Here is a 26,918-nt window from a genome sequence, read left to right as displayed (position 1 = left end):
TTAAGATTCGACCCGGCCGCACTTACTGCTGTATATACTTGTTTTGTAATTTTATTTCAAAATAAAAAAAATATATATTTACAATTCATATAATTGCTTGGCAATTTTGAGGCTATCTAACAACGTATTTCAAGAAGAACATACATCTGACAGACAAGTTACAATATTAATTTGACAAAAAAATCCTAAATACCCACCACCATGAATCAAAGATTTCATGTCCTTAAAATACGAATGCAAATTTTGTTTAGCGTAGAAGACGCATTTCTCTAATATAACGTTTTTTTTCTTTGTCCAAAAGTCGATAAACTTTTCAATGAATTCGTATTGTCTTAATAATTAAGTGATTTGACTTCAAAATGGATATCATAACATGAAAGAAAAAAATTTTGGGCTAAGGTCAACTTGACTTTAATAATTCATAAAAATTCTTTAAAGTTAGTGAAATTGTCTTTGAATTTGTTGTTTTTTGCATTTAGACTACAAAGCAAAAAATCATTCAAAAATAGCACATGTTTTTCAACACCTTAGTTTAAAGAAGTTTTTTACTTGAAACTTAGCATAATTTCTACTGGATGTCGAGTTTGAATTTGGAAAATAAAGTTGTCGTTAACTCGTTTTTATAGGACTTTGATAGCATATGAAGAAAAAAGCTGAAACAACGAAAAATTAAAATTTGCTTCCTAGAAGCAAGTAAAACAGGTTGGTCTAACAAAGAAAAACACATTTTTTGTCAAAATTCATTTTTATTATTCAACATAGTTCCCTTCAAGAGCGATACAACGCTTATAACGACCTTCAAATTTTTTGATACCATTTTGGTAGTACTCCTTCGGTTTTGCCTCAAAATAGGCCTCAGTTTCGGCGATCACCTCTTCATTGTAGCCAAATTTTTTCCCTGCGAGCATCCTTTTGAGGTCTGAGAACAAGAAAAAGTCGCTGGGGGCCAGATCTGGAGAATACGGTGGGTGGGGAAGCAATTCGAAGCCCAATTTATGAATTTTTGCCATCGTTCTCAATGACTTGTGCCACGGTGCGTTATCTTGGTGGAACAACACTTTTTTCTTCTTCATATGGGGCCGTTTTGCCGCGATTTCGACCTTCAAATGCTCCAATAACGCCATATAATAGTCACTGTTGATGGTTTTCCCTTCTTTTTATACCCTCCACCATAACATGAGGTTTGTAACACATCGAAATATTGCTCTAAGACCCCATAAAGGTTAGTGAGATTTTAGATCTCGGCATTTTTTTCGATTCTAAATTATCATTTAATGCTCATATTGATTACATAATGCCAAAAGCCTATGCCCTTTTAGCTTTGATCAGACGACATAGTACAGAGTTTCAAGATCCTTATGTTCGCAAGACTTTGTACACTGCGCTTGTAAGGACAAAGTTAGAATATGCACAAATTGTTTGGAGCCCGTCGTGTAGTACGCATATCAATCGTATTGAACGTCTTCAGAAAAAATTTGTGAAGTTTTGCTTAAGTTCACTCAATTTTACTGAGCCAATTCCACTCTATGAGCATCGATGTAAATTGATACATTTGCCTACATTAAAAGATCGAAGACTTCTGCAATGCATTCTATTCTTATATAAAGTTATATGTGGCATTTTAGATTGTCCTTATATTCTTAGTAAAATAGGATTTCATGTACCATCCCGAAGATTAAGAAATTTTCATTTTCCTTGTCATAGAACTAGCTACGCTATGAATGAGCCCATCACTAGATTTCTTACAGAATGTAATAGAATAAGTTTGCTATACGACGTAGACTTTTCTTTGAATATTAATCAATTTAAGAACTTGTTAAACACAATTTATTATTAAGCATTAGTCTGTAAGGAATATTTTCCCTAGACGAAATAAATAAATAAATAAATAAAGTACATATATTCTGGGTCGTGGTGAAATTATGAGTCGATCTGAGCATGTCCGTCCGACCGTCCGTCTGTTGAAATCACGCTAACTTCCGAACGAAACAAGCTATCGACTTGAAACTTGGCACAAGTAGTTGTTATTGATGTAGGTCGGATGGCATTGCAAATGGGCCATATCGGTCCACTTTTACGTATAGCCTCCATATAAACCGATCCCCCGATTTGGCTTGCGGAGCCTCTAAGAGAACCAAATTTCATCCGAAATTTGGTACATGGTGTTAGTATATGGTCTTTAACAACCATGAAAAATTGGTCCACATCGGTCCATAATTATATATAGCCCCCATATAAACCGATCCCCCGATTTGGCTTGCTGAGCCTCTTAGAGGAGCAACAATCATCCGATCCGATTGAAATTTGGTACGTGGTGTTAGTATATTGTCTCTAACAACCAAGCCAAAATTGGTCCATATCGGTAAAATTCATCCGATCCGGTTGAATTTTGGTACGTGGTGTTAGTATATGGTCTCTAACAACCATGCCAAAATTGGTCCATATCGGTTTATAATTACATATAGCCCCCATATAAACCGATCCCCCGATTTGGCTTGCGGAGCCTCTTGGAGGAGCAAAATTCATCCGATCCGGTTGAAATTTGCAACGTGGTGTTAGTATAAGGCCGCTAATAACCATGCCAAAATTGGTCCGTATCGGTCTATAACTACACTGTATATAACTACAGCCGATCCCCAATCACACAAAAATTGGTCCATATTGGTTCATAATCATGTTTGCCACTCGAGCCAAAAATAATCTACCAAAATTTTATTTTTATAGAAAACATTGTCAAAATGTTATTTCTATAGAAAATTTTGTCACAATTTTATTTCTACCGTAATATATACCACATAGTCCACGTATGGACTATGTGCTAACACCGTAATATAGTGTTAGCAAGTTTTAAGATACCTTGCCATCGGCAAGTGTTACCGCAACCCAAGTAATTCGATTGTGGATGACAGTCTTCAGTAGAAGTTTCTACGCAATCCTTGGTGGAGGGTAAATAAGCTTCGGCCTGGCCGAACTTACGGCCGTATATAAAGGGTGATTCTTTTGAGGTTAGGATTTTCATGCATTAGTATTTGACAGATCACGTGGGATTTCAGACATGGTGTCAAAGAGAAAGATGCTCAGTATGCTTTGACATTTCATCATGAATAGACTTACTAACGAGCCACAACGTCGAATTTTCAGTGAATGGGCCCTAGAAAAGTTGGCAGAAAATCCGCATTTTTATCGACAAATTTTGTTCAGCGATGAGGCTCATTTCTGGTTGAATGGCTACGTAAATAAGCAAAATTGCCGCATTTGGAGTGAAGAGCAACCAGAAGCCGTTCAAGAACTGCCCATGCATCCCGAAAAATGCACTGTTTGGTGTGGTTTGTACGCTGGTGGAATCATTGGACCGTATTTTTGCAAAGATGCTGTTGGACGCAACGTTACGGTGAATGGCGATCGCTATCGTTCGATGCTAACAAACTTTTTGTTGCCAAAAATGGAAGAACTGAACTTGGTTGACATGTGGTTTCAACAAGATGGCGCTACATGCCACACAGCTCGCGATTCTATGGCCATTTTGAGGGAAAACTTCGGAGAACAATTCATCTCAAGAAATGGACCGGTAAGTTGGCCACCAAGATCATGCGATTTGACGCCTTTAGACTATTTTTTGTGGGGCTACGTCAAGTCCAAAGTCTACAGCAACTATTCCAGCTTTGGAAGACAACATTTCCGAAGAAATTCGGGCTATTCCGGCCGAAATGCTCGAAAAAGTTGCCCAAAATTGGACTTTCCGAATGGACCACCTAAGACGCACCCGCGGTCAACATTTAAATGAAATTATCTTCAAAAAGTAAATGTCATGGACCAATCTAACGTTTCAAATAAAGAACCGATGAGATTTTGCAAATTTTATGCGTTTTTTTTTTTTTAAAAAGTTATCAAGCTCTTAACAAATCACCCTTTACTTGTTTTTTTTCAGTGCAGTATAAGGCCCCACACAACCTTGCAAAAATTGATACATAGAAATGCAAAATTATATATAACCCCCATTTAAAACGAACCCCATGATTTAACTTCTGAAGCATCATGGAGGAGCAAATTTCAGCGCTGACAGAATTCTTTCACCAAAAAACTTTAGAATTACCCAATTATTTATTAGCTATGATTGAAAATATTCGACTTATTCGACAATTTTATTCAAATGCTCGTCACCTGACAGACTTCTTTTGATGTCCTTGCCAATTATACAAAACTCGATAGTCTCTCTTTTGTAAAAATCTGACAACCATGATCAGACCAACACTACTTTTAGTCGTCTTTCCTTGTTTAAATTATAATATTTATTTGACTTTAACACAGAATAGAGTTAAAATAAATGTTCCTATAACACTTTTGTCTATCCTTTAACTTGTCTCGCACAAACTCAATAAATTACCAAAGGGGCGTTTACAGCAAACACACACTTTCCCTATACGAAAATGTAGGTTTACATGTCTTAATAGCAATAAGACGTCGCTTATAAAATACCTGATTATTATTTGAGTGGCGTGTGAAAGGAAATCCAACTTAAACAATAACAATTTCAAAGGAAATTACATTTAAATTTTATTGCCAACAAATATCAAAAGAAGTAAAGCCAAAAGGATTTCTCCAATCGCCTTCGGGCACATCGGTGGCCATACATACCTCCTTTGCCGATAGAACAATCGACAAACTTAGTATGAAGACTTCAAGCATATCTAGCAACTGGCATCTGTTAACCCATATTTCAAAAAGCATAACAAAATGTTTTACACCTTTTGCAAGCATAAATTTTTGAAGAAGACAAAAAGGGATTACCACATGGTGAATTGTTGCAAAAAATGACAAATGGCCCAAATAGAAACTTACACATCGTTACTATTGCTAATGCATTTTATGATTGTCACCTACCTACGTTGTCAGTTACCAACCGACCACCTTGCCGCAGTAACCTACCTATGGGACAGAGGTGCTTTCAAAAGGATATTCGACGTTTCTTCGCCTCAACAACGATTTGCATAGCCAATTCAACTGATGGCTTACAGTCGTCGGTGAATATATGGAAGAGGTGAGATTGAACCCGTATAAATTTTAAAAGAGTTCACATGTTTTCAACGTGTAAAAGTCTTTTACTATATATTTATATATACCATAAGGGAAATTCGTGCAAATTGCCACTGCCCGGTGGTCCCGTTTTTCGCAATTTTTAAATTTTTATATAGTTTTTTATACCCACCACCATAGAATGGTGACGGGGGTATAATAAGTTTGTCATTCCGTTTGTAACACATCGAAATATCGGTTTCCGACTATAAAAAGTATATATATTCTTGATCAGGGAGAAATTCTAAGGCGATATAACCATGTCCGTCTGTCTGTCTGTCTCAATAATGAAGCAATCGTGCTGAAATTTTGCACAAACTCGTCTTTTGTCTGCAGGCAGGTCAAGTTCGAAGATGGGCTATATCGGTCCAGGTTTTGATATAGTCCCCATATAAACCAACTTCCGGATTTGGGGTCTTGGCACAGAAGGTGACCTTGTGCTAAATTTGAGTAAGTTCAGTCAAAAAATGTGGCCTCTATGGTCACACATAAGGTTATTAATTTTTATTATTCAAAACCGGGCGATACAATGTATGGGAGCTATATCTACATCTGAACCGATTTCGATGAAATTTTACACATACAGTTAGTACTATAGAGGACTGGATTTAGCCAACTTTGAGTACGGTCAGTTAATAAATAAGGGTTCTATGGCCAAATTTGGGAAAATCGGGCTATACATTTATTGTACCCTCCATCATAGGATGGGGGGTATATTAACTTTGTCATTCCGTTTGTAACACATCGAAATATTGATCTAAGACACCATAAAGTATATATATTCTGGGTCGTGGTGAAATTCTGAGTCGATCTGAGCATGTCCGTCCGTCCGTCCGTCTGTTGAAATCACGCTAACTTCCGAACGAAACAAGCTATCGACTTGAAACTTGGCACAAGTAGTTATTATTGATGTAGGTCGGACGGCATTGCAAATGGGCCATATCGGTCCACTTTTACATATAGCCCCATATAAACGGACCCCCAAATTTGGCTTGCCGATCCTCTAAGAGAACCAAATTTCATCCGATCCGGCTGAAATTTTGTACATGGTATTAGTATATGGTCTCTAACAACCATGCAAAAACTGGTCCACATCGGTCCATAATTATATATAGCCCACATATAAACCGATCCCCCGATTTGGCTTGCCGATCCTCTAAGAGAGGCAAATTTCATCCGATCCGGCTGAAATTTTGTACATGGTATTATTATATGGTCTCTAACAACCATGCAAAAACTGGTCCATATCGGTCCATAATTATATATAGCCCCCATATAAACCGATCTCCAGATTTGGCTTGGGGAGCCTATAAGAGAAGCAAATTTCATCCGATCGGGCTGAAATTTGGTACATGGTGTTAGTATATGGTCTCTAACAACCATGCAAAAATTGGTCCACATCGGTCCATAATTATATATAGCCCCCATATGAACCGATCACCAGATTTGACCTCCGGAGCCTCTTGGAAGACCAAAATACATCTGATTCAGTTGAAATTTGGTACGTGGTGTTAATATATGGCCTCAAACTCCAATGCAAAAATTTGTCGAAATCGGTCCATAATTATATATAGGCCCCATATAAACCGATCCCCAGATTTGACCTCCAGAGCCCCTTGGAAGAGCAAAATTCTTCCCATTCAGTTGAAATTTGGTACGTGATGTTAGTATAGGGTATCCAACAACCATGCAGGAATTGGTTCCTATCAGTCCATAATAATATATAGCTCCAATATAAACCGATCCCCAGATTTGACCTCTGGTGTTTTTTGGAGAAGCAAAATTCATCCGATCTGGTTGAAATTTGGTACTTGGTGGTAGTATATGATATTTAACAACCATGAGATTTGAAATTTGTGGATGACATTCTTTTCTAGAAATTTCTACGCAATCCATGGTGGAGGGTACATAAGATTCGGCCTGGCCGAATTTACGGCCGTATATACTTGTATAGAAGATTACATTTAGCCAACTTTGAGTACTATCGGTTGTTAAATAAGGGTTTTATAGCCAAATTTAGAAAAACCAGGCGGTACATATATACGGCAGCTATAGCTAAATCTGGACCGATTTCCATGATTTTTTGCACATATTGTTAGTACTATAAAAGATTATAGTAAGCCAACTTTGAATAAGATCGGTAGATAAATAAGGGTTTTATGGCCAAATTTGGGAAAATCGGGCGATATATATAAGCTATATTTAAACCTGAGCCGATTTGGATGAAATTTTGCAGACTTAAAGGACGATGAAAAAGATTACTTTTTGCCAAATTTGTCGAAATCGGGCGATACATATAAATGGTAGCTATATCTAAATTTGACCCGATTTCTTTCCAAATTAAATAGCGTTGTGCCAAAAAAAACAACCTGTACCAAATTTCATCAAAATCGGTTAATAATTGCGACCGGAATCCTGTGAACAACAAATACATGGACAGACAGACGGACACCAAGCGCTAGATCGACTCAGGAGGTGATTCTGAGTCGATCGGTATATATTTTATGGGGTCTAAAATCAATATTTCTGGTATGCACATTTTTTGGCTGATTAAAGTTATTATACCCTGACCATTGTGTGGTTTAGGGTATAAAAAAGACTCAATAACTACAAATTACAATAAAAAATTTGTTTAATCGGCTCGTGTGCGCCGAAAACTATGCTATATAAATATAACTGTTTGACTGTTTGCGTTGCTTGTGCGTTGGTGGCTATAGCGATAATTGTCTGCTTATGACAATAACAGGTACGTAGCCCGCGGTTCGATTCTCCGTTAAGGCGAAAGGACAAAATTTTAAAAAAATTATAAAATCGAATAATTTCTTCTTCATTGTTTGTATTACAGAAAAATGTGCTAGGAACCACAAAAACCTCGTGGAGGCGAGAAAGATGTGAGGAAAAATACAATTAGCCAGAAAAAGTTTTTATACCCTTCTCCACTACTGTGGTACAGGGTATAACAAGTTTGTGCATTTGTATGTAACGCCAAGAAGGAGTAATCATAGACCAACCTTTTAGTATACGGATCGGCTTAGAATTAAATTCTGAGTCGATTTAGCGATGTCCGTCTGTATGTCTGTCTGTCTGTTGATGTATTTTTGTGTGCAACGTACAGCTCGCAGTTTTAGTCCGATTGTCCTAAAATTTGGTATAGGGTCCTGTTTCGGCTCAAAGACGATCCCTATTGATTTTGGAAAAAATCGGTTCAGATTTAGATATAGCTGCCATATATATTTTTAACCGATCTGGTCATAATTGGCGTGTATATCAACCGATCTTCCTCAAATTCCGTACATCCGAATATTTTATGAGTCTCGAAAAACTTGCAAAATATCAGCAAAATCGGTTCAGATTTAGATATAGCTCCCATATATAGCTTTCGCCCGATTTACACTCATTTGCCCACAGAGGCAAATTTTTTTGCTCCGATTTAGTTGAAATTTTGCATAGGGAGTAGAATTAGCGTTGTAACTATGCGTGCCAAATTTGCTTGAAATCGGTTCAGATTTGGAAATATCTCCCATATATAGCTTTCGCCCGATTTACACTCATATGAGCACAGAGGTCAATTTTTAACTCCGATGTAGTTGAAATTTTGCACAGGGAGTAGAATTAGCATTGTAGCTATGCGTGCTAAATTTGGTTGAAATCGGTTCAGATTTAGATATAGCTCCCATATATATGTTTTTCTGATTTCGACAAAAATGGTCAAAATACCAACATTTTCCTTGTAAAATCGCCACTGCTTAGTCGAAAAGTTGTAAAAATGGCTCTAATTTTCCTAAACTTCTAATACATTTATATCGAGCGATAAATCATAAATAAACTTTTGCGAAGTTTCCTTAAAATTGCTTCAGATTAAAATTAAATTTTAAGTCTATAGATTTGTAGAAGTCTATCAAATTCTGTCCAGATCGAGTGATATTTAAATGTATGTATTTGGGACAAACCTTTATATATAGCCCCCAACACATTTGACGAATGTGATATGGTATCGAAAATTTAGATCTACAAAGTGGTGCAGGGTATATTAGACTTTCCTTACTGTTTTTTTTTTTTGAGTTATCACAAAAAGGATATACTTTTCTTCCAAATAAACTTCCTTACAGCACATGAGAAACGATCTTTGTTTGTCTAAAATTTCGTTTGGGAGGAAAGAATTAATTTTTGCGTTGTTGCTTTGTTTGTTGTTTTTGTAAAAGTCCACAGATATATACATACACTGTTAGAAAAATATGTTTTTCATATGTTCCGATATAAACAAAATGTGTTTCGGGCACAATTTTTAAACACAATATATTTAAGTGCAAACATATAATGTTCCTAAACTAACACTAAATGTTTGGGACACATATGTTAATATGTTAGAACATATTATGTTTGGCTCATGAATGTTTCATAAAAATAATATGTGTGAATGTAAACATATATACATTTACAAATTTCGAGTAAACATATATATGTTGTAATATTTTATTTAGAGAGCAACAGAGAGAGTATAGAGAAAGAAATAGAGATGGAAACCGGGAGGGTTGACGAAAGAAATCAACATAACACATCGAGATAATCAAAAGGCCAAAAATTTGATATGCTTAAGTCTAAATATTATTTAATTTGAATATCAGAATGACTACTCGCAGTAAAGAGAAAATTGTAAATGTATTTAAAATAGTGTTAAATGCTAGTAAAAAATTGTTCACTCCTAAATAAATTTATGTGTATGTTTATTATAAAATTATTTATATATTTATGTTTGTGCTCGACTCCACGTTCTTCTTTCGTTAGAGTTTTTGAATTCCTTTCAAAATTTCAAACTTTTATATAAAACAGTTTTTTGTTACAAAATTGTTATTTATGCAATAAAAAATAATATTTTATCCAAAAACTCAGTCCATTTCGTTTATATCAAGCACTGTTTCTGACTGTAAATCTTTAATAACCCACATTTCGAAGTTTCATTATAAAAATTTAATATAGTATAAATATAAATGTGTAAATTAAAAAAAAAAATTGGTTCGGTCGGAGCAGGGATTGAACCCACGACCCTTTGCATGCAAGTCAGACATGCGAACCACTGTTCCACGTGGCCAACAAATGTATATTTCTTGTAAATAATGTTATGTTTGCATGGTCTCGTGGGCGCTGCAAACTATGCTATATAAATGTAACTCATAACGATAATTGTCTACTGGTGACTGTAACAGCCACGTAGCCCAGTGGTAGTGTGTTGGCTTACAAATTCCATGGTTCCCGGTTGTTATTTATGCAATAAAAAATAATATTTTATTCAAAAGCTCAGTCCATTTCGTTTATATCAAGCACTGTTTCTGACTGTAAATCTTTAATAACCCACATTTCGAAGTTTCATTATAAAAATTTAATATAGTATAAATATAAATGTGTAAATTAAAAAAAAGTGTTCGGTCGGAGCAGGGATTGAACCCACGACCCTTGGCATGCAAAGCGGATATGCTAACCACTGCTCCTGGTGGCCAACAAATATATGTTTCTGTTGAATAATGTTTTGTTTGCTTCGGCTCGTGGGCGCTGCAAACTATGCTATACAAATATAACTTATAACGATAATTGTCTTTTGACGGCAATAACAGCTACGTAGCCCAGTGGATAGTGTGTTGGCTTACAAATTGCATGGTCGGCGGTTCGATTCTCCGTCAAGGCGAAAGGTAAAATTTTAAAAAATTATAAAATTGAATAATTTCTTCAACATTATTTGTATCACAGAAAAAGGTGCCAAGAACTAAAAAATTTCGTGGAAGTGAAAATTATGTGAGAGAATGACCACAATATTCTTGGGGAGAAAATTCTTCCAAGCATATAATATTTTTGGGCTCAAAACGCTTCCAAACATATAATATGTTCACATGAAACAAACATATTAATGTTTCGGCAGTATCCAATAATATATGTGCTTCCTGCAAAATATGTTTGGAACACATGTTAGAGAAGCGATTTTTTTTGAGGGTGTATCGACTCAGAATCACCTCCTGAGTCGATGTAGCCCTTGGTGTCCGTCCGGCACAACGTAATCTAATTCACTACACTTTAAATGTGCAACACTTCATCGAAATCGGTTTAAATTCCGGAGAACCTGATGATCCACAAGCATGAATTTACTTTAATTCACATTCTCTTGCGAGGTTTCCAATGAAACCGGCATAGTACTGTAATTGAAAACTAAAACCACAGTACACACCTTTGTCTGCCTCAAGTTACAAATGGTGTATGATAAAAATGGTTGGAATGCACAAAAAACACGACATTTGCTTAAGAGTTTATGAGAAATATAAGCAAAGTTTTTTGTGAATTTCTATTTGAACACTTTTCTTTTTTTATACCCACCACCATAGAATGGTGACGGGGGTATAATAAGTTTGTCATTCCGTTTGTAACACATCGAAATATCGATTTCCGACTATATAAAGTATATATATTCTTGATCAGGGAGAAATTCTAAGACGATATAACGATGTCCGTCTGTCCGTCTGTCTGTCTGTCTGTCTGTTGTAATCACGCTACAGTCTTCAATAATGAAGTAATCGTGCTGAAATTTTGCACAAACTCGTCTTTTGTCTGCAGGCAGGTCAAGTTCGAAGATGGGCTATATCGGTCCAGGTTTTGATATAGTCCCCATATAAACCGACATCCCGATTTGGGGTCTTGAGCTTATAGAAATCGTAGTTTTTATCCAATTTGCCTGAAATTTGAAATCTGGAGGTATTTTATGACCATAAAGAGATGTGCCAAAAATGGTGAGTATCGGTTCATGTTTTGGTATAGCCCCCATATAGACCGATCCCCCGATTTTACTTCTTGGGCTTATAGAAACCGCAATTTTTATTCAATTTACCTGAAATTGGAAATCTAGAGGTATTGTTGGACCACAAATACGTGTGCCAAAAATTGTGAGTATCGGTCCATGTTTTGGTATGGTTCCCATATAAAACGACCTCCCGATTTGGGGTCTTGGGCTTATAGAAACCGTAGTTTTTATCCGATTTGTCTGAAATTGGAAATCTACACGCTCACAAAAAATCGCTTCTGTAACATATACTCCCAAACATATTTTGCTTCAATCATATACATTTTTGGGTATTGCCCAAACATTTATATGTTTGATCTCTTCCAATATATAATATGTTTGAAAGCATATTGGTCTAAACAATATATGTTTGGGTAGTCTAAGTTCCAAACATTTTGTATTTTTGCATCAAAATTCAATAATGTTGTCTTCCAAAAAACAATATGTTATTATGTGAACATATAATATGTTTGGAAGCATTTTGCACCCAAAAATATTATATGCTTAAAAAAATTCTCCCAAACAATATTGTGCTCAAAATTTTATTTATTTATTTATTTATATATTTACAATCATAATGAATTATGAAAAAAAACAGGTAATATAGGTGCTAACAACATAGGTTTTCGACCCGAATGCTCAAAATTTTGTTTCTGCCCAATTGTATATTCCCCCACATCTTTCTCACTTCCACGAGATTTTTTAGTTCTTAGCACCTTTTTCTGTAATACAAACATTGTAGAAGAAATTATCCAATTGTATGATTTTTTTTATTTTAATTTTACCTTTTGCCGGACGGGGATTCGAACAGCGGACCACACAGTTTGTAAGGATCAAAGAAGTAGCTGATCAATTGCCCAAGGAAAAATAAAATTTTAATTGTGTAATAACAAGCAACAACCACCAACTTAATTCAATATCGCTCCCTGTTAAATAGCGCTCCAAGCTACTAAACACATATATGTTTATAGGCTATTTTTAAATTATTATATGTTTGCATGCAAGCATATTATATTTACAAACATTTTATGTCCCAAACATAATATGTTCTAACATATTAACATATATGTCCCAAACATGTTATGCTAGTTTATGAACATTATATGCTTGCACTCAAAAATATTGTGTTTAAAAAATTGTGTTCCAAACATATAATGTTTATAGCCAAACATATGAAAAACAGTCTTTTTCATCCGTGTAGAGGTATTTTAGGACCATAAAGAGGTGCGCCGAAAATGGTGAGTATCGGTCCATATTTTGGTATAGCCCCCATATAGACCGATTTCCCGATTTTACATCTTGGGTTTATAGAATCCGTAGTTTACATACAATTTGCCTGAAATTGGAAATTTATAGTTATTTTAGGACCATAAAGAGGTGTGCCTGAAATGGTGAGTATCGGTCCATGTTTTGGTATAGTCCCCATATAGACCGATATCCCGATTTTACTTCTTGGGCTTCTAGAATCCGAAGTTTTTATTCAATTTCCCTGAAATTGGAAATCTAGAGGTATTTTCGGGCCATAAAGAGATGTGTCGAAAACGGTGAGTATCGATCCATATTTTAGTATAGCCCTCATAAGAACGATCTCCCGATTTAACTCCTTGGGTTTCTAGAAACCGTAGTTTTTATCCGATTTTGTAAATATTCTGGTATTTTAGGCTCACAAAAACGTGTATCGGATTAAGTTTTTATCGGTCCTTTTGGTAATGCCTCCATATAGACCGACTTCACTTCTTGAGGGTATAGAAGGCGCACTGATCATGAAACTTGCTTGAAACTCAATGTAAAATTTCCAGATTTTACTTCTCGGGTGAAAATCTACTGATTTAAAATTTCAAATCAAGACGTTATTTTATAATTTTCTTGCACACTTACAAGAGATGTTAATGATTCTTCTAAAACTCAAACAAAAATGGTTCTTATAAATCCAGAATCTGATATAGTCCTCATAGGTGAAATCTTTAAATTTATCTTCGGGAAGTGTCCTCAAGTACTCAAGCCCTTCTGATATTTCAAAGGAAACCCTAATATTTGATTCATGGTGGTGGGTATTTAAGATTCGGCCTGGCCGAACTTACGGCCGTATATACTTGTTTTTTTGTTTGTTTTTAGTTTCGTTTCAAAATCTTTTGGTTAGGATATGTATGGGTGTTAGTGTGTTCGTATGTTGGTGGTGGTTCGTATGTTGGTGGTGTGTTCATTTGTGTTATTACTACCTATAGTACACATTGAGCATGATTGCCACAAGAACTTTGAACTTTTTTGCCGTTTGCACTTCGAGACAAAAATGACCAGTCACAAGTTCGAAACAATGACAGAAGAGGCTAATCGAGGAAGTTTTTTTAGGCAAACAAAAAACAAAAAAAAAAAACAGAAATCTAACAACATCCGCCACAAGAACATCAACAATTCCATTGGCAATAGTTGCAGCAACTATGCCATTTTAACAGTTTAATGTTGACAGTAATACAACAAGCAAATGAAATGGACAACAACAACAATGCAACAAAGGCCTTAATGCGATATCTGAATGTAACGCCAGAATACTTTAGAAGAATGACAATAGGAATGGATTTTGTGAAGACAACCGGTGGTCTAGTTAGTCGAAAATATCAATCAAAGAGGCGATACACAGGGTGACGGATATGTATTGCAACAAAGTAATTTAATTTTTTTGTAACCTAAACCACATAGTGATCAGGGTAAAATAACTTTGATCTGCCAAAAAAATGTGCCTACTAGAAATATTGATTTTGAGCTCCATAAAATATATACCTATCGACTCAGAATCACCTCCTTGATATAGTCCTTGGTGTCCATCCGTCCGTCCATGTATTTGGTGCTCGCTCCTGCGGTCGTATTTATTAACCGATTCGGATGAAATTTGGTATAGATATATATAGATATATGTATCGGGCGATGTCCGATACATAGACGGACATGGTTATATCGACTCAGGGCACCACCCCGAGCATTATTACCAAAGACACCATGTGTCTATCTCGTCTCCTTCTGGGTGTTACAAACATATGCACTAACTTATAATACCATGTTCCACAGTGTGGCGCAGGGTATAAATATTGTAGGGGAAATTGTAGGGTATTTTTTTTTTTTTGGTTTTTGGGAATGTAGGATAATGTAGAGAACTTTTTATACCCTGCTCCACACTGTGGAACAGGGTATTATAAGTTAGTGCATTTGTTTGCAACACCCAGAAGGAGACGAGATAGACACATGGTGTCTTTGGCGAAAATGCTCAGGGTGGGCTCTTGAGTCGATATAACGATGTCCGTCTGTCCGTCTGTCCGTCCGTTCGTCCGTCTGTGAACACATTTTTGTGATCAAAGTCTAGGTCGCAATTTAAGTCCAATCGCCTTCAAATTTGGCACATGTTCCTAATTTGGGTCAGAATAGAACCCTATTGATTTTGGAAGAAATCGGTTCAGATTTAGATATAACTCCCATATATATCTTTCGCCCGATATGCACTAATATGGACCCAGCAGCCAGAGTTTTATACCGATTTGCTTGAAATTTTGTACAAACATAACACTTAGTTGTATAGTCTAGTGTGCAAAATTTGATTGAAATCGGTTCAGATTTAGATATAGCTCCCATATATATCTTTCGCCCGATATGGACTAATATGGTCCTAAAAGCCAGATTTTTGGCCGAATTTTGTTGAAATTTTGCACTAGGAGTACAATTAGTAGTATAGTCAAGTGTGCAAAATTTGATTGAAACCGGTTCAGATTTAGATATAGCTCCCATATATATCTTTCGCCCGATGTGGACTAATATGGTCCTAAAAGCCAGAGTTTTGGCTCAATTTGATTGAAATTTTGCACTAGGAGTACAACTAATAGTGTAGTGAAGTGTGCCAAATTTGATTGAAATCGGTTCAGATTTATATATAGCTCCCATATATAGCTTTCGCCCGATTTACACTCATATGACCACAGAGGCCAATTTTTTACTCCGATTTAGTTGAAATTTTGCACAGGGAGTATACTAAGCATTGTTGCTATACGTGCCAAATTTTATTGAAATCGGTTCAGATTTAGGTATAGCTCCCATATATATGTTTTTCTGATTTCGACAAAAATGGTCAAAATACGAACATTTCCCTTTTAAAATCGCCTCTGCTTAGTCGAAAAGTTGTAAAAACTACTCTAATTTTTCTCTACTTCTAATACATATATATCGAGCGATAAGTCATTAATAAAAGTTTGTGAAGTTTCCTTAAAATTGCTTCATATTTAAATCTTTCCCATATTTTTTTACTATCATTGTGTTTCACCCTAGTGCATTAGCCGACTTAAATTTTGAGTCTATAGAATTAGTAGAAGTCTATCAAATTCTGTCCAGATCGAGTGATATCTAAATGTATGCATTTGGGACAAACCTCTATATGTTCAGCGCCCAACACATTTGACGGATGTGATATGGTATCGGAAATTTAGATCTACAAAGTGGTGCAGGGTATAGTATAGTCGGCACCGCCCGACTTTAGACTTTCCTTACTTGTTTTTGTTATTGTAGGGTAAACCGAAAATTTTACCTGACGACACTGTTCAAATTTCAAATTTAGATGTATTAGCCGATCGTATTTAGACTTATGTACATATAGCTCGTACTTAAACATATTTTCCTATTTTCACAAATTTGGATTTATTACCCACACTAACATAACTGAGCGATTTCCTCGTTTTTAATAATGGAATAAATATTAGTCCAATATTAGTAAATAAAGTAACCTTTCTTTTTCGAACCCGGTGAATACGACATTAAAAAATATCTTGTAATGTTTCACAGTTAAAGCGTTTAACGATTTTTGATTTACATCGGAGTTCTTAGACAAGCCAATGTCATTGTTGGCAAAGTAAACTTACAATCAGAGCTGCAAATGGTAGCAATCGCCTCTCTCCCCCAACAAACTCCAGGACAAAATCCTTGCAAAAAAACTAAAAATTTATGCCAATGCTTTAGTGTCATTGTGGACAGGCACTAGCGTATGTTGTTGTTCGTATGCCCATAGAAGAATTCGAGTAAATGGATAAGTAGATGTGGCGTATGTTCTTTCAAACACCTGCAGCAATTTCAAAATTGCACCAATAGACTATGTGAAATGAAGCAAATACCTATCGTACAATGCCTGTACTAGCAACTTGTTTGTTTGGATCACACTGGCGGCTAATTATTTCATAGAAAACTGTAAAGACATTTTTGAAAAATAGATGATAAAGATAGACCATGTAATTCATAAAGGGTGATACGGTCAAAATTTGGTCAAGGGAAAACGCGTGTAAATCGGTGAAATCTTTTATTTAAAAAATCAAATTAATTTGTTTTTCAAGTTCAATTAGTATAAAATTCAGGAAAAATATTCAGTTAAGCTTTCGCTTTTCCAAATCCGAATTGCAGGGCCTCACGCTTGACACCTGCCATAAGATTTTGTACAGCCACCTTGTCCACCTTCTTCGCCGCAGAAAGCCAATTTGCCTTGAACTGCTGCTCGTCCTTAGCAGTTTTTTTGGTCTTCTTTAGGTTCCGCTTGACAATAGCATAGTATTTCACAATTGGGCGGAGCTCTGGCGTGTTGGGAGGGTTCTTGTCCTTGGGAACCACCTGCACGTTGTTGGCGGCGTACCACTTTTTACCGTAATGGCAAGAATCCAAATCCGGCCAAAACAGTACGGAACAACCGTGTTTCTTCAGGAAAGGCAGCAGACGTTTATTCAAACACTCTTTCACGGAAATTTCTTGGGTGACAGTCCCGGAAGCTATGAAAATGCTGCTTTTCAAGCCACAGGTACAGACGGCTTGCCAAACCAGATATTTCTTTGCGAACTTTGACAGTTTTATGTGCTTGAAAATATCTGCTACCTTTCCCCTTACTTTTGCCGTATAAAACTCCTGTCCCGGAAGCTACTTGTAGTCGGCTTTGACGTAGGTTTCGTCGTCCATTACCACGCAGTCAAACTTCGTCAGCATCGTCGTGTACAGCCTCCGGGATCGCGCTTTGGCCGTCGTATTTTGTTTATCATCGCGATTTGGAGTCACTACCTTCTTGTAAGTCGATAGTCCGGCTCGTTTTTTGGCTCGATGCACGGTTGTAGACGATACACCCAGCTTATTTGCGGCATCTCGGAGAGAGATGTTAGGGTTTCGCTTGAAACTACCGGCAACTCTCTTTGTCGTCTCAGCGGCTTCAGGTTTTCGATTTCCCCCCGATCCAGACTTCCTGGCTGTCGACAAACGTTCCCCAAACACTTTAATAACATTTGTAACGGTTAATTTGGCAACTTTTAGCGATTTTGCCAGCTTTGCGTGCGAGTAGCTCGGATTTTCGCGATGCGCGAGCAAAATTTTGATACGCTGCTCTTCTTGCTTGGACGGCATTTTGACAACTGAAGAGTGAATTCCAAAATCGAAATAGGAGCAACATTCTACACACACACACCTTCAAAATGAGGGGTGTTCAGGTTTTTTAAATGCAAAATTGAAAGAAATACGTCAAGTTTATATTGACCAAATTTTGACCGTATCACCCTTTACAAACAATTTTTTTAAAACGATTTTTCGTAAAATCTTCAAGGAGTGGTTTGATGGACCATAGATCGCCTCAAGATGATGGTTCCAGATGATATGGCTTTCTACATAAAATTAGGAATATTTGACATTAAATTTTGGGCAAGACGGACGAAAGTGACTGGGCTGGGCCCAAAAAGGGAGATCGGAGCAATATCATAAGCGTAGGAAGGCTTCTGCGGAGGGGGCTTAGACCCTCCAGACAAATTTTAGCCCCCCCCCCCCCCCCCCAGAATTTGAAAACCTATTTACGATTTTCCATTGTTTTTATATACACAGCAAAAAAAGCGTTACCAAAAAAGTTGTGAAAATGTTATATTTGGATCCGGAAGTGATGGAAAATTGGCAGAAGTGATGAATTTAACATAGGCTTGTCCTAGGACGGGTGTCCACCATTTCAACAGCCATCGCACTGAATTTGAATCACTTTTTAGGGTGTGATCTGAATTCAGTGTTTTGAATGTGAATTAAAAATTTGTGTGATATTTTTCCAAATAAATAATTTTTATTTTTTGTTTTTAATGCATTCTTACACCGAAACGTTTGATCTCGAACATTTCCAAAAATTATCGATATTTCTAGAATAGATTAGGCTTTTTTATCCTTTTTTAACGTATTTAAAAAGTACCCATTATAAATATGGAAAAAAGAGTTATAAAAATTGAATTTAAAAACTTCCTGTGTAGCTAAAACAATTAGAATCTTAATGCGGACATTTTTGGAAGTGCTTTTACCATAAAGTTGTGTCGTTAGAACAACTTCCAATTTCTTGCAGGGAAAAATTATGGAGCTACTTTTAGTTGCTTTATTATAAATTAATTGTGTAGTTATGTTGAAGCAATGTTACCGTTGGAAATTTTGAAAAAGTCGCATACTCAAAAGAAGGTCGCACAAAATGTAGCATAATGATAAAAAAAGTCGCAGACATTTGTGAAGTATTTTTATTACAAAAAATCTTCTATAAATCAACACAAAAACAATAAAGGAACACTACCTTTAACATCAAGAGATATTTTAGCAACTTATTGTATCATAAAATCCAGTAAAACGTAAACTTGCAATAAATAAAAAATTGAGTTTCTTCTCCTTCCTAAAATTAGCAAAAATGTAAGAGAACGCCATCAATTGCCAATTAAAAAAAACAAAAATATTTTTTTTATACTACACTCCTAATTGACTCTGTGAAAGATTTTACTGGGAAAAAATTCCTAGCAAAAACTTGCAACTTATCTATTCCTCAAATTTCGAATTTGATCTCACTCTGGCTCTCTTTTGTTGGCTTTTTGGAGTAAACGAAAGACTCCAGTAAAAGTTTGAGATAATTATCAAAAATTAGTGGGTACTCGAACGGAGCTAGTGGTTTAAATGATATGCAACAAAACAACGACTTAACAAACCAGAACACCGTATAGGGTAGGTATCGTAGGTTAGATGTCCATTGTGATACTATACGTGATTTACTTCTTTCTTAGTTATGAGTGCTTCTGTGTTTAGCTCAATGACAACTTGTCATTGAAAAGTGAACTTTTTTTATAGCCGAGTTCTGGCGTCTAACATTGTGGTGGAGAAGCTTTGAAACATTCAGCATCCACCGCAGACACACATTTTGCTCTTTGGTCGAAACTGGGTTTGAATCCATTACCCTTTGTATACAAGGCGGGCCATTGCGGTGGCTTCGTGTAAGGCGCGCCGCGATGAATTCCCACTTATAAAAATTGCTTAAAATTTAAGCCCTTCTCTTTTGTGCGACTTTTACATATTTTAAAAAAGTCGCACAAAAAATCGCATGACGTCAAAAAGGTTGCACAATGCGACTAAAGTTGCGCAATGGTAACACTGTGTTGAAGTCTGACTTTTTATTCATTTTTATACCCTCCACCATAGGATTGGGCTATATTCTTCGTCATTCCGTTTGTAACACATCGAAATATTGCTCTAAGACCCCATAAAGTATAATATTCTGGGTCGTGGTGAAATTCTGAGTCGATCTAAACATTTCCGTCCGTCCGTCTGTTGAAATCACGCTAACTTCCGAACAAAACAAGCTATCGACTTGAAACTTGGCACAAGTAGTTGTTATTGATGTAGGTCGGATGGTATTGCAAATGGGCCGTATCGGTCCACTTTTACGTATAGCTCCCATAAAAACGTACCCTCGGATTTGGTTTGCGAAGCCTCTAAGAGAAGCAAATTTTATCCGATCCGGCCGAAATTTGGTACATGGTGTTAGCATATGATCTTTAACAACAATGCAAAAATTGGTCCACATCGGTCCATAATTATATATAGCCCCCGTATAAACCGATCCCCAGATTTGGCTTGCGGAGCCTCTATGAGAAGAAAATTTCATCCGATTCGGCTGAAATTTGGTACATGGTGTAAGTATATGGTTTCTAATAACCATGCAAAAATTGGTCCACATCGGTCCATAATTATATATAGCCCCCATATAAACCGATCCCCAGATTTGACCTCCGGAGCCTCCTGGAAGACCAAAATTCATCTGATTCAGTTGAAATTTGATACGTGGTTTTAACATAGGCCTCAAATTGGTCGAAATCGGTCCATAATTATATATAGACCCCATATAAACCGATCTACAGATTTGACCTCCGGAGCTCCTTGGAAGAGCAAAATTCATCCGATTCGTTTGAAATTTGGTACGTAATGTTAGTATATGGTATCCAACAACCATGCAGGAATTGGTTCATATCACTCCATAATTACCCAGCAAAAAAAGCGTCGCCAAAAAAGTGATGAAAATGTTCTTTTTAGATCCGGAAGTGGTGCAAAATTGACGCAGAAGTGATGAATTTAACATGGGCTTGTCATAGGACGGAAGTCCTCCATTTCAACAGCCGTTGCACTGAATTTGCATCACTTCTCTATGTGTGATCCGAATTCAATATTTTGGATGTAAATTAAAAAATTCTGTGATATTTTGTCACATAAATAATTTTTATAATTTTTAACGGTTTCTAACGCTTGTTGAAACGTTTGGCATCAAATATTTTCAAAAATTCACAATTTTTCAGATTGGATTTAGCATTTTTTTTTCGAACAAAATTAATGATTTGTACCATTTTATGAAGTCTTACTCTGTTTTTAAACTATTTGAAACAAAAAAGTTAAAATTATTCATTAAAAGTATGAAAAAACCAAAAACCAAAAATTGAATTAAAAGCACTTCCTGGGTAGTTAAAATAAAGAACATCGATGGGAGTGCATCTTCTCGAAGTGCTTTTAAAGTTGTTCCTTTGGAAGAACTTCCAAATTTTTTTGCTGGGTATATATAGCCCCCATATAAACCGATGCCCAGATTTGACCTCCGGTACCTTTTGGAGAGACAAAATTCATCCGATTCGGCTGAAATTTAGTACGTGGTGTTAGTATATGATATTTAACAACCATGCCAAAAGTTGTCCATATCAGTCCATAATCATATATAGCCCCCATATAAACCGATCCAAAGATTTAGTTTTGGAGCCAAATAGAGCAGTTTGAGAATAAACAAAAATGATTACTCGATTACTTGTCAAGGAGATCCGCTGAAAATTTAATTTGGACATCCGAGCTTAAGCGCCGCCGACGGTAATGTGGTCATTTTCGAATATTGTTGGGAAAATGTCTTAAAGGCAGTATTGAAGCATACATACATTTCGGCCACAGACCATGTCTAAAAAAGAATGCCTTAAAATAAAAGCTCCTCTCTTCATGATACCCACCACCATAGAATGGTGATGGGGGGTATAATAAGTTTGTCATTCCATTTGTAACACATGGAAATATCGATTTCCGACTATATAAAGTATATATATTCTTGATCAGGGAGAAATTCCAAGACGATATAAGAAAGTCCGTCTGCCCGCCTGCCTGTCTATTGTAATCACGCTACAGTCTACAATAATGGCGCTATCGTCCTGAAATTTGGCACAGATTCGTCTTCTGTCTGCACATAGGCCATGTTCGAAGAAACCGTAGTTTTTATTCGATTTGCCTGAAATTGTAAATCTAGAGGTATTTTAGAACCACAAATAGGTGTAGCGATAGTGGTGTGTATCGGTCCATGTTTTGGCATAGCCATAAAGTCCAATCTCCTGATTTGACTTCTAGGGCTTCTAGATACCGATAGGACTTGTTAGATACCGCAGTTTTTATCCGATTTGCATGAAATTCAAAATCGGGGAATCCACTCATAAGTACGCCGAATATGGTGTGTATCGGTCCATGTTTTGGTATTTACCTCATATAGACCGATTTCCAGATTTGACCTCTTAAGTGTTTGTTTTATCTATAAACCAAAGAGTCAATATCTTATATAATTTTAGGATTATTTGTTTTAATCTAAAATATTTTCCTTTGTTTAAGGAAAAGGTGTGTGTTAAATTTTTATGAAATTCATTCTAGACTCAAATGTTAAATCTCCCCACTGTTGATGCAAACATTATAGCAGATGCAGTGCTTGAAAATTGAGTTTGCTGCATTGACTTTGACATCCGTTTTGGGAAACATTTTATGACGCCTAAAGCTAATATGCCCAATTCGATATGAATATTTCGTCTTAGTTGGCTTTAATTGAAGGAACTAATCCAGGATATATAAGTAAAGAAAATTAACAAATTTATTTAAGAGCCATGGTATAATTTTCTAAACACTTCAATGAAATAGGATTAGACATTTTAAAGCAACTTGAAACAACATCTCATACACTTAAAAAACAAATGGGACCTCTATTTCACTAAAGCCCAATTAACTTTATTTTAGTTCGTGGAATTTTTATGTTTGGAGCAATTTTGCTCTATTCTAATAATTTTTTCGTATTTATTTCGTAAATTAACTAAAAAAAATATACACAAATGAAGCAAAGATTTACTAAATTCGTGTCTCCAATATATGCTTCATATGACACTAAATTCAGTCTTGCAATTTTGATCTCCAATCTTTTCCTTCAAACTACAAAATTTTCTTTAACAAATTAAACAAGTATATACGGCCGTAAGTTTGGCCAGGGCGAATCTTATGTACCCTCCACCATGGATTGCGTAGAAACTTCTACGAAATCCACAATCGAATTATTTGGGTTGTGGTTTCTAGACAAAAAAGGTAAGTCTACAAATAATTACGAATCGATATGGACTTTTGCACGGTACGTAGAGAGCCAGAATTGAAATATGGGGTCGCTTATATGGGGCTATATACAAAAAATGAACTTGATAAGGACCAATTTTTGTGTGATTGGATCGATTTATCTGAGGGCTATATATAACTATAAACCGATATGAACCTAGCTAGGCATGGTTGTTAACGGTCATATATTAGCACAATGTACCAAATTTCAACTGACTCGGATGAAATTTGCTCCTCCAAGAGCAAATCTCGGCATCGGCTTATATGGGGTCTATATATGATTATGGCCTGATATGGACCACTTTTGGCATGGTTGTTAAATATCATATACTACCACCACGTACCAAATTTCAACCAGATCGGATGAAGTTTGCTTCTCCAAAAGGCACCGGAGGTCAAATCTGGGCATAGGTTTATATGGAGGCTATATATAATTATGGACTGATATGAACCAATTCCTGCATGGTCGTTGGATACCATATACTAACATCACGTACCAAATTTCAACCGAATCTGTTGAATTTTGCTCTTCCAAGAGGCTCCGAAGGTCAAATCTGGTGATCGGTTTATATGGGGCTATATACAATTATTGACCGATGTGGACCAATTTTTGCATAGTTGCTAGAGACCATGTACTAATGTACCATGTACCAAATTTCAGCCAGATCTGATGGAATTTGCTTCTCCTAGAGGCTCCGCAAGCCAAATTGGTGGATCGGTTTATATGGGGGCTATATATAATTATTGACCGATGTGGACCAATGTTTGCATAGTTGCTAGAGACCATGTACTTACACCAAGTACCAAATTTCAGCCCGATTGAATAAAATTTGCCTCTCAGAGGCTCCGCAAGCCAAATCGGGGGATCGGTTTATATGGGGGCTATATATAATTATGGACCGCTTTTTGCATGGTTGTTAGAGATCATATGCTGACACCATGTACCAAATTTCAGCCGGATCGGATGAAAATTCTTCGTCAGATTACTTGAATCAGGTGGATTTGATGACAGATGCTCTGCCAAGCAAACATATATACCAACATGGAAAATTAACACATGGGAGCTATGCCAAAACATGGACCGATCCGCGCCATAGTCGCTACACCTATTTACAGACCGAAAATACCTCTAAATTTTAAATTTTCGGCAAATCCGATCAAAATTGCGTGGTCTCGCAGTCAAATCGGGAGGTCGGTCTCAATGAGGGGCATATCAAAATCAATCGATACACCCCATATTCGGCTTAATTATGTGTGGACCCAAAATTCCTCTCGATTTTGAAATTCAGGCAAATCGCATAAATATTGTGATAAGTGGTTAAATCTGGAGATCGGTCTATATGAGTTAATACCAAAACATGAACCGATACACACCATATTCGGCGTACTTATACGTAGACCCAAATTATCTCAAGATTTTGAATTTCAGGTAGATCGGATAAAAATTGCGGTGTCTAGAAGCCCAAGAAGTCAAAACGGGAGATCGGCCTATATTGGTGCTACACCAAACCGTGGACCGATACACACTACATTCAGCACACATATTATTGAACCCAAAATACCTCTAGATTTCCTATTTTAGGCAAATCGTATAAAAACTACGGTTTTTAAAAGTCCAAGAAGTAAAATCGGGAGATAGGTCTATATGGGGGCTCTACCAAAACATGGACCGATACACACCATTTTCGACACTCCACTTTGTGGTCCTAAAATACCTCTATTTTTCCAATTTCAGACAAATCGGATAAAAACTACGGTTTCTATAAGTCCAAGACCCCAAATTGGGAGGTCGGTTTATATGGGGACTACATCAAAACCTGGACCGATATAGCCCATCTTCGAACTTAACCTGCCTGCAAACAAAAGACGAGTTTGTGCAAAATTTCAGCACGATTGCTTCGTTATTGAAGACTGTAGCGTGATTACAACAGACAGACAGACAGCCAGACAGGCAGGCAGACAGACAGACGGACATGGTCATTTCGTTTTAGAATTTCTCCCTGATCAAGAATATATATACTTTATATATATACTTTATATAGACGTCGGAATGACAAACTTATTATACCCCCGTCACCATTCTATGGTAGTGGGTATAAAAACGTATTATATCTGTAATTTGCTGAAACACCATTACTCCTCCACCAATGTCATTTAGGTTGGACACTTCAGCCTACTATTGTTGAAACGGATGAAGGGAGTCTCACGAACATACACACACACTTCGACACATGCGTCCATCGATACATGCATACATGCAAAGACATCATAGTCACCATGTAAAAGTTATTTTGTTTTCCTATTCTGGATACTTGTAAATAGTTTGGTGCAATTGCAACAAAAACAAAAAACTGCAAACTGCAGTCCCAACAACTACAAAACATTAGACGTGCCAACAACAAACCATGTACCGGAAATTCATTCGAATGTTAGCTGTTTCCGTTTTCCTTTTAATGACCGGAAACGGTTTTTACAACCTCTGATCTCGTTGGTGTTTTTTGTTTTGTTCTTTTTTCTATCGTCTCTTTATTTCTAACTTTCTTTTGCTTTAGTTGTTGTTGTTGGTTTTATTGTAACCAACAATATCCTTTATGTTCAGAAGAGGCACATTTTAGCAAAAACAACAAACTATTACAAAAGCTCAAAAAGGACCCTCGAATACAACTAGCAATGGTTGGATTTAAGTGTCAATAGACTAAAAACAACCAGGCTACAAGTGTATATTTTGTATAACCTAAATTTTAAACATTCAATCGGGCCACCTCTGCCCACTTTTTTCCACGGATCGATTCGCAATGAACAGTGGAACCGAAAATCGTATTAATGGTACACCACATTGAAAGCATGTCCGGTTCCAAAGATTTTGTCTTAACACTAATGATTTAGGTAAGAATACTTTTAAGGTAGAATTCTCTTTTAAATTTAAGTTTTTCGTACTTGATTCTAGGTAACAATTTCTACTTTATCCGTTTTTTTCTTTATGTGCTATTAAAGTCCTGTAAGAGTTTGTTAACGACATCTCAAATTTTCAAATTCAGACTCGACTTCAAGCAGAAATTATTTTATGTTTCAAGTAAAAATTGTCTTTAAAATAAAATGTTGAAAAACATCTACTATTTTTATACCCTAAACCACATAGTGGTCAGGGTATAATAACTTTGATCTGCCAAAAAAATGTGCCTGCCAGAAATATTGATTTTGGACCCCATAAAATATATACCGATCGACTCAGAATCACCTCCTGAGTCGATGTCCGCCTGTCCATGTATTTGTTGTTCACAGGGACGAACAAAAGACGAACGCT

The 26,918-nt window shown here is 36.3% G+C and overlaps 1 protein-coding gene across 1 annotated transcript in view; it reads left to right on the top strand.

Moving 5' to 3' along the window:
* Positions 1 to 26,918, top strand: part of LOC142232956 (uncharacterized) — a 39,991-nt gene that overhangs the window by 9,450 nt on the left and 3,623 nt on the right. The window contains exon 3 of the mRNA XM_075303684.1: positions 14,321 to 14,494. Within this exon, the coding sequence (XP_075159799.1) occupies positions 14,321 to 14,494 (174 nt within the window). The remainder of the gene's footprint in view (positions 1 to 14,320; positions 14,495 to 26,918) is intronic.

Source organism: Haematobia irritans, chromosome 1, assembly GCF_050003625.1.
Source record: "Haematobia irritans isolate KBUSLIRL chromosome 1, ASM5000362v1, whole genome shotgun sequence".
Taxonomy (NCBI): Eukaryota; Metazoa; Arthropoda; class Insecta; order Diptera; family Muscidae; genus Haematobia; species Haematobia irritans.
Note: the sequence above shows the minus strand (reverse complement) of the source record. Positions and strands in the feature narration are given on the sequence as shown.